We start from the raw sequence: 15,773 nt of genomic DNA on the forward strand, positions 1-15,773 counted from the left end.
TTGATGCTTTAAAGCCCGATTTCAATGGAAAATATCGTCTACCCCCCTTATTTTAAGAGCTGGAATTATGAATAATTAACTATTTAACACCGGCATTAAAATTATCAGTCAATTACCATTGAACTGTTCTTTGCATTCAACAAAGATTTTACGGTCAAATTGTCATAAGTATTGAATTAAATGGGTGTAAAATGTAGGCGGGAATCGAAAGTTAGCGTGCGTAGTTCTTTACAATGAATACTCCCCAAAGCAGCGGTGGCATTACTACATCTATCAACAGTTTCTGATACAATTTTTATTTTCATTGAATATAAAGCATATTATTTAATTTCTAGTGGAAATTATTTTGTTTCAATTTTGATACCTGTATGGCATATATAAAATCTCACCTCATAAATATCAAAATATTGAAAAACTGTGGTTACCATGGCAACCATATCATCCTTATAAGCCTGATGATCATGGTTGACATTTTCATATTATGATATCATTAACATAAGGCAAATTATATGTAAAACTGAGAAAAATTCATTGAGCGGATTTTTTTCACGGACCCTTGCAATCGCTTCCTTAATACTCCCTTGAAAAATATTGGTTACCCTATATTGGCTTACCCTAACAGTAAAGGTTCTCTGAATCCACACACCATGATGATGCTTCAATATCAATATAACTTACATATAGTATATAAATTTTTTACTCATTTTGAGTTGCCACCACTTGACAGAGGAGGGCTGCAAATTAAGTCCTATACTAGGGACTTATGGCATTTGAACACTGAACGCTCTTTTCTAGCAAGCACCTACAGTGACATGGGACCTTGGTTTACAATTACATGCCTAGTAATGACTACAGTGTGTGATATGAGATTGTGGTTCATCCTTAGTAATGAGATTAGTGTGTGATAAATCACAGCATCCCTGGTAATGACTACAGTGTGTCATATGAGATTGTGGTTCATCCTTAGCAATGAGTTTAGTGTGTGATAAATCACAGCATCTCTGCTGTGTCGATCATCGTGATGTATTGCCAATAGTATGTAAAATGAATTCCTGTAAATACTTTTATTGTTTATGGCATCGTCATTGCTAAAACTTTCACAATTAATACTGTATCATTATTTTAAAGCAAACTTTGCATTATATGAAGTAGGGATATTTGAACTAATATCGTTGTCAGCAAACTCAAGTTTAACAACAAGCGCTTTCGTGGAGAAATCATGATTAAATCATTTTTATTAAACAGAAAACAAAATTTATAATTACAGTTGATGTTAAAAATTATTGTTTATTTAATTATTTAATTACATGTACCTTGTCTGGCTTTACAATTGTGATCTAGATAGCGACAACCAATTAGTCGCTTCACTGACCACATGCACCTGTGGCAGTATATCGAGATAATCGACACTTTGAAATGGATGTTTGTTGTGAAAACAGGGTGGCGGATGGCGGTATGCGAATTTGGTGTTATAAAGAGAATTTCATATAGCAGAAAAAACGTTCTTGAAAAATCATGGCGGTATTGCGAGAATGGCGATGAATCAAATGGCGATAATTCGAGAATTGACTGTATATGATATCTCTACATCTTTTGTATTGAGTATAGTATGTGATATGAGAATAGGATACTTCCCTTGCTAGTAATGAGTACAGTTTGTGATATAGTAATGAGAATTCTGACCTGTTCCATTTTGTCCTCCCAGCCTCCATACACATCATTATCCTGTAACTTTTTGAAGTCCTTTAAAGCCAGATTTACTTGAACTTTATCGCCAGGTTTTAAAAGGATCACACCTGGGTTAACAACATCTACAAAAAAACATCACAAATTAAACAAACTAAAAAACTGACCAGTCAGCAAGGGCCCTGCCAAGAGGCAGAAATATACCGTATATACTCTCCTATAAGTTGGTTTTTTGGGAGTTAAACTTTGGTCCAAAACTCTTTATCCGACTTATACGCGAGATATAAAAAGAATGGTATTTTAGTGGGTCAATCCCTCTAATTTAAGCTTAAAAAATACAACCGACTTATAGGCGGACAGACTTATATGCGAGTATATACGGTAAGTGCAGTTTACGGAATGAGAATTAAACTTGATTACAAAAATATATGAAGAAGAATAAGCAACAGCACATTGTATTTATAAAATTTCAAGATAATTCATAAACATCCAATAACCTGTAAATAGTATCCTTGTATTTATATAAGGCAGTTAAAAACATCATATCTTATAGTAACTCAATTAAATGTATATTTAAACAAGACTGAAGGATATATTTTATAAAATACCAGCCTCCAGTGAATGACTAGATAACTGACCAGTCAGCAAGGGCCCCGCCGAGGGGTAGAAATATAAGGGTGCAGCTTACAGAATGAGAATTTTAATTGATTACAAAAATTAATAAAAAAATATATGAAGAAGAATATGCAATAACAACTGTATTTATAAAATTTCAAGATAATTCCTAAATATCCAACAACCTGTAAAGAGTATCCCTGTATTTACATAAGGCAGTAAAAAACATACCTATAATAACTCAATAAATGTAAATTTAAACAAGAATAAAGCATGTGTTTTATAAAATGCCAGCCTTCAGTGAATGCAAATATCACCCAGGCTTGACCTTAACTTCAAAACAAACATCAGTTGCAGACAAAGGTTAATTTATCTTAAAATGATAAATAAAGATAAGCTTGGAAAATTTTCTGCCCCAGACAAGATAATTAATCCCAGGGGATTAATTGTACTGCTCTCTCATCCTTTTCTTCCAAGTTTACAATAAGAACTTTTTCAGTAATGATAGAATTAGTTCATTATCAGACTACCTGTTTAAATTGATAGTACATGTATTCTTGAATTTACATAAGTCAGCAAAAAAAAAAAAAAAAAAAATGAATAAATAAATAATAAAAAAAAAAACATATCTTGATGTATATCTTGTCTTTAGAATTCAATAAAATCATAACTCATTGTGTATTTTACCAAAATAAAGTATGAACATTATTTAAATCCACATTTCAGAGAATGTAACATCATTCAGAATTGACCTTAACTTCAAAACAAACTTCATTTGCAGACAGAGGTGTTAATTAATCTCAATTTGACAGAAACAGATAATGCTTTGGATTTTCTTCTAGAGGAAAGCTAATTAATCCCATGGGACTAGTTGCAGCTTTCATACTTTACAATAGGAACATTCTCAGCAGTTATCTCTCTTTGCCCTGGCATTCATTCTAATGTAAAGTTAAGGAATCTACCCCACCACCCCAGCTCCAAACTAGATGACATAGAGAACCAAACTTAGCATCAAAATATGTCTTACTGCCTCTTCAACCAACATACCAAATTTGAACTTAATTGGTCAACAAAAAAAAAAGTTATTAGAAAAAAACAGAAAATTTGTGGACGGAAGAATGACAGACGGACAGACAGACAGACGGACAGACAGACAGAGTGATTACTATAGGGCACCCGCAAATCCTTGCGAGGCCCTAAAAATATTACCCAGACTTGATCTTAACTTCAAAACAAATATCAGTTGCAGACGAAGGTGTTAATTAATATTAAAATGACAGTTAAAGATAAGCCTCTAAATTTTCTGCAGCAGACAAGGTAATTATTCCCTGGGGATTAATTGCACTGCTATCTCATCCTCTTCTTCTAAGTTTACATTAATGAACTTTCATGAACTTTTTCAGCAATGATAGAACATTAAAAGTACCGTAAAGTCACATGTATTGGACACGCTTTTTTTCAACAGAAAATTGTTCAAAAGTTGGGGTGCATGTACTACATAGGAACTAAATTCAACACCCTTTTTTCTGGACCCTTTTCTTTACTCTTAGGAGTGACTTTCACTGTAATCGCATTGTAAGTTTATTATGTAGTCCCCCATTCTTGAATGATTGTCACATATGACATACATGTAGATCACCGGTAAATAAATCAACAAACATATATATAGATGCATCCATTTAGAAGATAGTTATATATATATATATGTGTGTGTATCTTAAAAACAAAACCCTCTATTTATCTTTTTCTAACTTGGATATCATCACTGCCAAATTTAACTCCCATCGACCCTATAATCAAGGTCATATTTGTTTATATAACAATTGCCGGTCAGTTGGTTTCAAATCCACTGCCATTTTAAACAATACACTCATAATCAGTAGAGTTTATTTAACATTAAATGTTTTACACCCCTTGTTAATTACCTGGTATCAATTATTACATAAGTGTGTCACTAATTACGCTTGGAATGATTTGTTTACATAAACACAGACATGTGCTTGGGATGCATCATCAGCACAATTAATATCGTAACATGCTTGGAGTTAGAAAAAAAATAATTAGGAACTTAGCTATTACTTATACCAATCAAATAACAATTAAAATACAAACTAAACTTAAATACATGTAAATGAAGCTTAATATATGTAAACTAAATTTGCAAAGAAATGTAGAGGTTGTATCCTACTTTCGTTTCTGAAATGATTTATATTTTAACTTTTCAAACTTTTTCTAAGAATTACTTGTGCTGTTAAAATAAGAGATACATCCAAATTTACATTTTGGGGGTGCGATTTATCCATATGACTTGCGTTTTTCTCAGGATTCCCCCCCCCAACTTTGGGGGTGCATCTATTACAAGAGTGCGGCCTTTACATGTGACAATATGGTATTCTTGAATTTGAAAAAAAAAGGAAGAAAGACAAGAGGCCCAGGGGCCACATCGCTCACCTGAGCACTGTGGCCAGGAAAAAAGGAAAAATCAGTTTAGTATTGAAAAGCTTAAATGCATAAATGGTCCCAACCTACCCCTAAAAGGGAGTGGGGGGGGGGGGTATGACTTGAACAAAATTAAATCTACATTGCTTACATAATTTTTTGACTGTGACTTTTTTCTCTACAAGTTTGAACTTTCATTGTGGCCCCACCCTACCCCTGGAGGTCATGATTTGAACAAATTTGAATCTAATTTGAATATAAATATTACAAACAGTGGCTTTGCTGTTCCTGAGATTTTTAAAGGTTTTTCTTATATTTTCCTACATAAAACTTTGAACGTTCATTGTGGCCCCACCCTACCCCCGGGGGTCATGATTTGAACAAACTTGAATCTACACTACCTGAGGATGCTTTCAAAAAAATATATCCAATCAAAGCTTTGCTGTTCTTGAGAAGAAGATTTTTGAAGGTTTTTCCTATGTACACCTATGTTAAACTTTGATCGTCCATTGTGGCCCCACCCTTACCCTGGGGGTCATGATTTGAACAAACTTGAATCTACACCACCTGAGGATGCTTCCAATATAAATATGACTAATTATAGCTTTGCTGTTCTTGAGAAGAAGATTTTTCCTATATATTCCTATGTAAAACTTTGATCATCCATTGTGGCCCCACCCTACCCCTGGGGGTCATGACTTGAATAAACTTGAATCTATACCACCTCAGGATGCTTCCAAATAAATATGACAAATCATAGCTTTGCTGTTCTTGAGAAGAAGATTTTTGAAGATTTTTCCTATATACTCCATGAAAACTTTGATTATCCATTGTGGCCCCACCCTACCCCCAGGGGTCATAATTGGAACAAATTTGAATCTACACCACCTGCAGATGCTTCCATATAAATTTGACCAATCATGGCTTTGCTGTTCTTGAGAAGAAGATTTTTGAAGATTTTTCCTATATTCTCCTATGTTAAACTTTAATTGTCGTCCATTGTGGCCCCACCCTACCCCCCGATGGTCATGATTTGAACAAACTTGAACCCACACCACCTGAGGATGCTTCCAAATAAATATTACCAATCATTGCTTTGCTATTCTTGAGAAGAAGATTTTTGAAGATTTTTCCTATATATTCCTATGTAAAACTTTGATCGTCCACTGAGGCCCCACCCTACCCCCAGGGGTCATGATTTGAACAAATTTGAATCTACACCACATGAGGATGCTTCAATATAAATATGACCACTCATAGCTTTGCTGTTCTTGAGAAGAAGATTTTTGAAGATTTTTCCAATATATTCCTATGTAAAACTTTGATCCTCCACTGAGGCCCCACCCTACCCACAGGGGTCATGATTTGAACAAACTTGAATCTACACTACCTGAGGATGCTTCCATATAAATATGACCAATCATAGCTTTGCTGTTTTTGAGAAGAAGATTTTTGAAGATTTTTCCTAAATATTCCTATGTAAAACTTTGATCGTTCATTGTGGCCCCACCCTACCCCCGGGATTCATGATTTGAACAAACTTGAATCTACACCACCTGAGGATGCTTCCATATAAATATGACCAATCATAGCTTTGCTGTTTTTGAGAAGAAGATTTTTGAAGATTTTTCCTATATTCTCCTATGTAAAACTTTGATCGTTCATTGTGGCCCCACCCTACCCCCGGGGGTCATGATTTGAACAAACTTGAATCTACACCACATGAGGATGCTTCCATATAAATATGACCAATCATAGCTTTGCTGTTCTTGAGAAGAAGATTTTTCCTATATATTCCTATGTAAAACTTTGATCGTCCATTGTGGACCCACCCTACCCCCCCGGGGTCATGATTTGAACAAACTTGAATCTACACCACATGAGGATGCTTCCATATAAATATGACCAATCATAGCTTTGCTGTTCTTGAGAAGAAGATTTTTGAAGATTTTTCCTATATATTCCTATGTAAAACTTTGATCGTCCATTGTGGACCCACCCTACCCCCTGGGGTCATGATTTGAACAAACTTGAATCTACACTACCTGACAATAATTCCATATGAGTTTCCTCTTTCCTGGCCCATTGGTTCTTGAGAAGAAGATTTTTCAATTATGCCATTAATTTTTTGCTATTTCGTAATTATCTCCCCTTTGAGGAGGGAGTGGCCCTTCATTTGAACAAACTTGAATCCCCTTTACCCAAGGATACTTTGTGCCAAGTTTGATTGAAATTGGCCCAGTAGTTCTGGAGAAGAAGATGAAAATGTGAAAAGTTTATGACAACAACGACGACAGACAACGGACAAATTTTGATCAGAAAAGCTCACTTGAGCCTTCGGCTCAGGTGAGCTAAAAATAATAATAAAGATATTTTTATCTATATTTTGTTTTTAAGGTAAAGGACTCTACCCCTCCAGATGCCCAACTTAGCATCAAGATGTCTTGCTGCCTATTCATCCAATATACAAAATTTGGATTTAATTGGTCAAACATAAAAAACAAGAGGCCCAGGGGCCACATCCCTCACCTGAGCACTTTGGCTAGGAAATGCAGAAATCAGTTCAGTATTGAAGTTAAATTATAAAAGTGGTTCAAAGGGGGGGGGGGGGGATTGATTTTATCAAACTTGAATCTACACTTCCTAAGGATGCTTTTGAATTAATATGATACATAATGGCTTTGCTGTTCTTAAGATGAAATTTTTGTATAGATATATCCTTTGTACATATATGATCCCCCGTTATGGTCCCTCTGTTCTCTTGGGGATCATGATTTTAACAAATCTAAATCTACATTACCTGAGGATGCTTTTATATTATTATGACCAATCATGGCTTTGCCGTTCTTGAGAAGAATTTTAAAGATTTTTCCTATGTATTCCTATGTAAAAATTTGTGGCCCCACCCTACCCCCTGGGGGTCATGATTTGAACAAACTTGAATCTACACTACCTGAGGATGCTTCCATATAAATATGACCAATCACTGCTTTGCTGTTCTCAAGAAGATTTTTTAAAGATTTTTCTTATGTGTTCCTTTGTAAAACTTTGATTGCCCATTGTGGCCCCGCCCTACCCCTGGGGATCATGATTTGAACAAACTAGAATCTACACAATCTGAGGATGTTTTCATATAAATATGACCAGTCATGGCTTTGCTGTTCTTGAGAAGATTTTAAGATTTTCCCTACAATTCCTATGTAAAACTTTGATCTCCCATTGTGGCCCCACACTACCCTCATGGGTCATGATTTGAACAAAGTTGAATCTGCACTACCTGAGGATGCTTCCATATAAATATGATTAATCATGGCTTTGCTGATCTTGAGAAGAAGATTTTTAAAGATTTTTTCTTATGTATTCCTATGTAAAACTTTGATCCCCCATTGTGGCCCCCACCTACCACCGGGGGGTCATGATTTGAACAAATTTGATTCTACACTACCTCACATAGTTGCCAACTCACCTGATTTCGTCGGGTTACACCTGATTTTTCGACCCTTAACCCGATTATTTTTTATGACTCGGCGGGTAATGCTTTTCACCCAATTTTTGCCAAACAACCCGAAAATCTCCCGATTTTCGGATTTGGTTCGTAAATTAGGTTGCACTTTTAATTTCCAGTTGCAACCCAAATAAAATAAGCTTGGATATTTGTAAACAATGCCGGTGACTATGCTTAGTAGGCCGTGTACCAGTAAATTATCAGTGCAGGTGTAATTAATTACCTGAGAGTTGTATTGACAAATCAAAGTTTGAAGTCAATTTAAAATGGCTTCTGATGAAATGAGATCGTTATCAGGGCCAGCAGGAACAAATTGAACCAAGAAAATCAGAGACAATATTTATGTACATAACAAGAAATCTTGGAAAACAACTTTCATTAGCTAAAATAAAGTGTTTGAAGATAGTGTAGGCAAAACTGTAAATTCAATAGCACTTGTTAATTAAATGAATTCGGGAGAGGAAAAATAACTTCAAAATCAAGATTGTGGAATACTTTCAAATTTAACACAAACTTCCATGTGCTTCAAATCAGCAATGCAGATTCTAAAAAGACTTTCCTTTAAAAAAAAATGCACACTTAATTCAGGTCAATACTGAAAAATGAAACCTTCAATGCTCTTTTAGCATTTAAATTTAATCAGTATACATTAATTTTTTGTCATTGTAAGCTAAAGCCTCATTTTAATAAAATAATTCTCAATACACAAATGCTTATATATACATATATATTTAATTTAATCATGGTAAATGTGCTGTGAATGTCGTTACGCGTTATGACCAGAATTTTTACTTTCCAAATCTGGTCATGACCAGATTTTTACATGATGGAGGTTGGCAAGTATGCTACCTCACAATGATTCCACATAAGTTTCATGTTTTTAAGCACAGTGGTTCTTGAGAAGAAGATTTTTAAATGATGCCATTAATTTTTCATGAAATCATAATTATCTCCCCTTGGAAGAAGTCGTGGCCCTTCATTTGAACAAATTTGAATCCCCTTTACCAAAGGATACTTTGTGGCAAGTTTGGGTGAAATTGGCCCAGTGGTTCTTGAGAAGATGAAAATGTGAAAAGTTTATGACAACGACAATTTGAGCCCTCGGCTCTGGTGAGCTAAAAAGTCATTAGAAAAAAAAAACAGAAAATTTGTGGACGGAAGAATGACAGACGGACAGAGAGACAGAGTGACTACTATAGGGCACCCGCAAATTCATGTGGGGCCCTAATTATATTTATTTAACAGTATAATGAACTGATATTAACAGCAGTCACAATGTGGTGTCTCGGAGCATTGCATTTCTTCTAAAAATAGCAGTAAGTATTCATTGTTTTAACCTACCAACAACAGGAAGATGTTCTGGGTAGTACTTTCCACCTGATGCTGTTTCCCTCATACGGGTGTAGATGACATCAACACACCCCTCTCCCCCCACTCTGTATACTTTACTTGTGGAGTCATTTTTCCACATAACCTTTACCCCACCGCGGTGAAACTTTTTGTCCCAGGTCATCACTTCCTGTATCCTACCCACTTCCCCTTCACCACCTGTAAACAAAAAAAAAATTCTTTGAATTCTGATAGACTTTGCTTTGAAAACTAGCATGTATTTTTCACTTTTATGACCTAATGACACTTTACTTTAAAATGATAAACATTTTACCACACAAACTGTTAAATGCATTCCTTTACTTAATATATGAAAAAAATTAATTAGGATCCATATACTGACTTAAGGGTTGGTAATTTAACTAAGCTTTTGGCTCACAATGGCCATGAAGAATTATGATGAATGGGTATATGAACAGAAACATACCATTATTAAAATAATAAATTCAGTTTTATTATTAATTTAGTTTTGAATGTTGAAGAATTATATTTCTATTTCACCCCCTACTAATGTGTTTGGAACACATACTTTATTTTTCATCGTTTTGAAAATTATAATACTTAAGGTCAGTTTGCAATCACTAATTCAGAAGTACAGCCTGTAAAATTTGGTGCCATCTTTGATGCCATATTCAAAATGAATCCTGGTTTAACCTATACACTCATGTAAGAAATGCCTGAGTGACAGGTCAGCAACCCAACATCTGCTCACCTGAGTACAACTTAAGCTGGGGTTAAGTTAACCTGATCCTTAGATCAGTCATTAAACCCAGGTTACCTAATCTGTGTGCAAGTGGCCATTAAGCTGCTTTAAAACGCGGGTTAATATACTCGTAGCGCTCCATTCCTTAAAAGTAATGGAGCACTACTCGTACATTAACCCTTACATAATCAGGTCAGAATTTGTAGATACACCATTAAAGGTGGTATGGGATACCAGACAAAATTTTACTTAAGATAGAAGTCTGTACAGTGTAACTATTACACATGTAATATTTGTACAATTGACATTTCAAAAAAAAAAAACCCTGTAAAAGATAGTTTAAACATAGCTGCATGCTTTTGAATATTTTTAAGGACATTGGCAAGGTTCCTGGTTCCTGGTTATTGCATAGAATTTTTCAAGCTCTTGAGTAGGTTTAATTGTTTTCAACAGGCTATATTCTGGATTGTTTAACCTATCAAGCCAACCTTCTTTTTTAGATTTTGTCAAATGAGTGTTAATATAATTTTTACAATTCTCAATGCATTTCCTATGTAAAATGTTGATAAAAGGGACTTGCATAATTTTTCACCATAATATTTTTCCAAAACCCACTTATTTCACATAGTTTTTGTATTATATACATTATTGTATTTTCATTTCCTATAACTTCTAGATATTTTGGCTGAAAATTTGTATAGAAACAAGAAATAGACATACCAGCACAAATCTTTATTTTTGAGTTACTTCCCTTAACAGCTATAATTATATTGTTCATATTGGTCAAGAGACGCGGTCAATTGTTTCTATCATGTAATTGAATGAATTGATTGAAACACGTACATTAATGTCATAAAAATATTAGCATGGATTTATTTTGAATTTTTATCCGTAGTTACTAAATGCTGCTTCCTTCACACAACCTAAGAACTGTTTCCAGTTGGTCTAACCTTTCAGCATATGTCACATCTTTGCCCTTCCCAGCATACTATGCATAACTACTATGGTAAATGAAGACCTGTTGGCTCTTTGTCCCCTGAATACAATGTATAACAAAGCCATTACTACTTTTTTTTCTTGCTGTATAGATGATTCTACCCATTGAAGGAAGTACACATGCTTTAAGTTTATGCTTTATTGGTTTTCACCGCACAGAGAATTCTTCATGGGAGATCACTCTCAATCACTATTTTATAAGTGAAAAAACACATGTATTAAACCTTTTTTTTCTGGAAAGCCCTGACTTGCCAATGTCCTTAAGCAAATATGTTTCCACTGAGTAACAGTACTAACACTACCTTGTGTGCGATGAAGCACGGACAAGTATGATTACTTCACATTGTGCTGAATTGTTACCAATCAATTATCATGTTAAGGACATATGCAACGTACCTTACCTACTGATAATTTTTCAAGATATTCTTAATTTAAGATTATAGTGCCATCAGATGTTCGTAGACAAAAAATCAGCATGCTTTACCAGGGGTTTTGAAAAGATATCAATTGATGAAAATTCTTGTATAAATCAAAGAAAAATATACAAAAATTACTAAACATATATTCTAGATGTTTTGTTTATCCAAACTTGTTTTAGAAGAAGTTTTCAATAGCATATATAGACATTAAAATGTAGCACGCAGTTCCTTTAAGTATTGGAACTCTTTAACTCCAGGGAAAAAGACAATAAAGTTCAAACTACGTTGCATATTTCCTTAACCTGGTCTTCCTTCTTATTTCATACAAGAGGTAACTGTTTGGTCACATATAGCCCCAAAACTTTTGGAACTTTGAATGCAATTGCTCTGAAGGAGACACATCTTGGAAAGCAATTCTTCATGCATTGTTTTCAGACCTATCACTGCACAGAAGTGTATTTCTTTTTGAAAGTCTGAAAAAGCTCATAATTTCTGAAATAGCATCCAGAGTATTTCAACCCAATGGAAAATAAAGAAGGATATATCTCTTCCATAAGGATCTTTTTAATTCAAAAATGTTTGAATGCATCCAATATTTTCCATTTATTATTTTATATATATATAATATATTAATTTCTATATTTTACTTAACTGTTAACATATATTGGTACATTCTAATTGTAAGTTACCATGAAAAACTTGCATTCCACTTGTATTAATTTGCTTATAAAGTGTGTGGAAAGCTTCGGCATTCAATACAACATAACACAGACAGAGTCAAAAGGTTAAAGTATGCATTTTATTTTGATGTCACAAACTTTGTACGTCGTGGAAGTCCAATGTCATAAGGGAAAAACAAAGTTAACGCTCACATTGAACAGAAGCTGTTGCAATAGCTCTTGTAAGTTCCATTATTTGTAACTTACCCTAAAGATAATATAGGGATTTTGAAATATAAATCACATTTGCAGTCAAGACAAGGAGTTAAAAAGTGTAAATACCTGTATAAGCATTGAATCATTATTTTTTGAAAGATATATACATGCATGTAGTCTCATAGCTGCAACAGTGTGTGCAAACAAATTTTCATAACTATTGATGCACGTTACTCAATTTGTTTGCACATATCGTTGCAGTTATGAAACTATATCTTTCAAAAAATAATGATTCAATGCTTAAAGGGTCTGGACACAGATTTGAAGTTTATATTTTCTCAGTTTTTGTCAATTTTTTTGCCCCCGGATCAAAAGATCCTGGGGGTATATTGTTTTTGTCCTGTTTGTCTGTCTGTTTGTCTGTCTGTCTGTTGCCAATTTAACCTAGCCCATAACTTTTGCGCTGTCAAGGGCAAGGCTTTAATATTTGACATGAGTGTTCATTATGACAAGACCTTTCTATTGGTACAGAAATTTTTGATCATGTGACCTCAACTGTGACCTCTGACCTACATTTGAAAAACTTTACCATTGGCCATAACTATTGCACTGTAGTCTACGTCCCACTCCAGAATTGTGTTACCATTAGGGATGTCAATTTTGTCAATAATTCATATTCAAATATTCAATGAAAGTATTCGAATATATTCAAATATTCGATAAAACAAATAAAATCTGGTTTATTTTAAATATGTATCATCCTACTCTCATGAAAGGTTTAGCGTAGGTATTCTTATATTGGAAGTAAAATTGTATAAAGACTTTTTAGGTGTACAATAAGGAATTTCATTTGATATTTGTCAATGTTTGAGGTAAATAATTGATTTAAATGTAGAAAATTCTCAATTTAACAAATGATACATGTGTATCTATAATTGTAGCTCCAACTGGGGAACCAGTCGTCTTACCAAAGCCAAGATAGTTGTATACTTTTAAGATTTCAATACATGTAATTAATTACAATTATCAGTCTAATAAGAGATAAGATTATAATCTTTGATATAATGTTTTTAAAAAAAATAAATATTTCCATAGACAATTTTCCTACGTAATTAACTAATTTCCCGATAATGAATATAAAATTCAGGATTATGTACAACCCGAGATAATCAAGTAATTTACACATTTATTCTGAAATTGAGCCCTTTACAATACTAATTACAGACTAATTCTATCGAACATTCATTCAATAATCAATTAAATTTATTTTGATAAGTATACTCTTCATGACTTTTAGACATTCTAAGAAGGTTTTCGTTTTGTTGTCCTCAATTCTAGATCCGATTGTATTTATTTAATAAAAACTAAGAAAGTATGTTTTGTATTATACATAAAGCATTATTGTATAATTCTTTAACACCTTCACTCAAAACAAAAAAATTTAGTAGATGCATAAGATAAGAAAGTAGTGAAAGAAATTAGGCGATCAAAATTAATCGCAAGTAAATTAGACAGGGATAATTCCAGCACTGTTCTAATCAAAATTTATTAATCACAGTACCATAAGTTTTGGAAGATAGGACAATACTTTTTTTCTCAGAACTCCTGGGGTCGTCCTATTTAACGAATCGACCTATCTAAGGCTCAAGTTTACAAAAAATGCCCCAAAATCAGTAAAATTTAGTCAATTTTAAAGCAAATCTGTGCCATTTTCATATTTTTAAAAATTACTTTACTGAGAAAAAAATATAAACAATAAAGAATTAAATATTTATTCCATTGATATTACAAAATTAGTTCCATTAAATATTCGTCAATGCACAAAAAACTTATTATATCATCTAGTAAATAATGTCTCAAAGTATATTTACAACATGCTGTGTCCATCTTGTGAAGTTGGAAGTCACAATCGTTTACTAAAAATAAAACCGCAACCATATCAAAGTTTAAAATACAGAAGAGTTTTCACAATCGCAATTGTAATTTTTTTTTTACCATTTATTTGTACCGATTAATTGAAATAACATACCTAAATATTTTTTCATTGTCTTGTGATATTTATTTAAATGTAAAATGCGTGAAATAAATTGCTGCCAGTAAATTCCTAAAATTATTTACCAAATACAGTCAAACTTGTCATAGCAGTCACCTTTATCCAGTGGTCACCTGTCCTATGCGGTCATTTTATTTCCTCCCAATGAATTTTCCTAGATAATGTAACTCTATTAAGCAGTCACCTGCGTAACGCGGTCAGCGGTCATCAAATTTCATATAAAATCGCCGTTTTATCTCGTATATAGTGGCCATTTTGTCCGATCACGTGACCAGATCTAAAGTCAGGTGACTCCCAATTTTTGTCACTAACGTAAATAATTGGTCTTGTGTAGTGAGATCGTGAAAAAATAATTGGCCTTATTAAAACCATTTAAAATATTGGATAATCTATTTATTTTCTTAACAAAACTAAACAACGGTGCTAGTGACCGAAAAGGTTATCAGGAAAACGGACTTGCGAGAATCTTAATCTTTTTGAATTGGAATCTGGTTTAAAAATTCTGAGTGATATTAAAAAAACAAGACATCCTCATTTATCTATTAATTGATACACTAATTAGGTGTTTCCTAGTTATTAGTTCACGTTTGGCATGCCCAACTCCGATAGGTGTAATTGTGTAAACGCATGGAAGCCCGTTTTTAACACATAGGAAACGTATAATTTGTAGAAGCCTTAATTAACTGTTTTGTATACTCAATGTGTGCTGATTATCTCGTGATTTTCAACTAGGTAAGATGACCGTTAGGATAAGTCACGCTTCATTGCTCACAACACCTGTGAATTTGATATCAATTTGTATTATGCACTGCTTAATTTGATAAACTGAGAATATGATGACTTGTCTATTTATTACGGTACTATTTATGTATTATTTAACACAATTATCAGGACTAACTAGAGCCGAGCTCGTTGCAGAGCAACAAATAGGTCTTCCGTTAGAGCAGTGACCTTGAGTCAAGGTCATGCCATATTCTAAGATGATAAATAATCTTGTAAGTGACCTATCAACTTGCAATGTTTCGCCAGTAGAAAGACAATAAAATAATGTACACTTTCTATTTTGTGACCTTGAACTTGTCCAAATGACCTT

General features: G+C 33.6%; 1 protein-coding gene across 1 annotated transcript in view; it reads right to left on the reverse strand.

The window, feature by feature from the left end:
- LOC133188450 (E3 ubiquitin-protein ligase MIB2-like) overlaps window positions 1–15,773 on the reverse strand; it is a 185,047-nt gene that overhangs the window by 131,966 nt on the left and 37,308 nt on the right. Inside the window, exons 5-6 of the mRNA XM_061323886.1 lie at window positions 9,587–9,793; window positions 1,684–1,811 (exon numbers count right to left, since the gene is read on the reverse strand). Coding sequence (XP_061179870.1) covers window positions 1,684–1,811; window positions 9,587–9,793 — 335 coding nt within the window. The remainder of the gene's footprint in view (window positions 1–1,683; window positions 1,812–9,586; window positions 9,794–15,773) is intronic.

This window comes from Saccostrea echinata, unplaced genomic scaffold (assembly GCF_033153115.1).
Source record: "Saccostrea echinata isolate AGI-Se365-2 ecotype Australia unplaced genomic scaffold, CSIRO_AGI_Sech_v1 ptg000016l, whole genome shotgun sequence".
In the NCBI taxonomy this organism is placed as follows: Eukaryota; Metazoa; Mollusca; class Bivalvia; order Ostreida; family Ostreidae; genus Saccostrea; species Saccostrea echinata.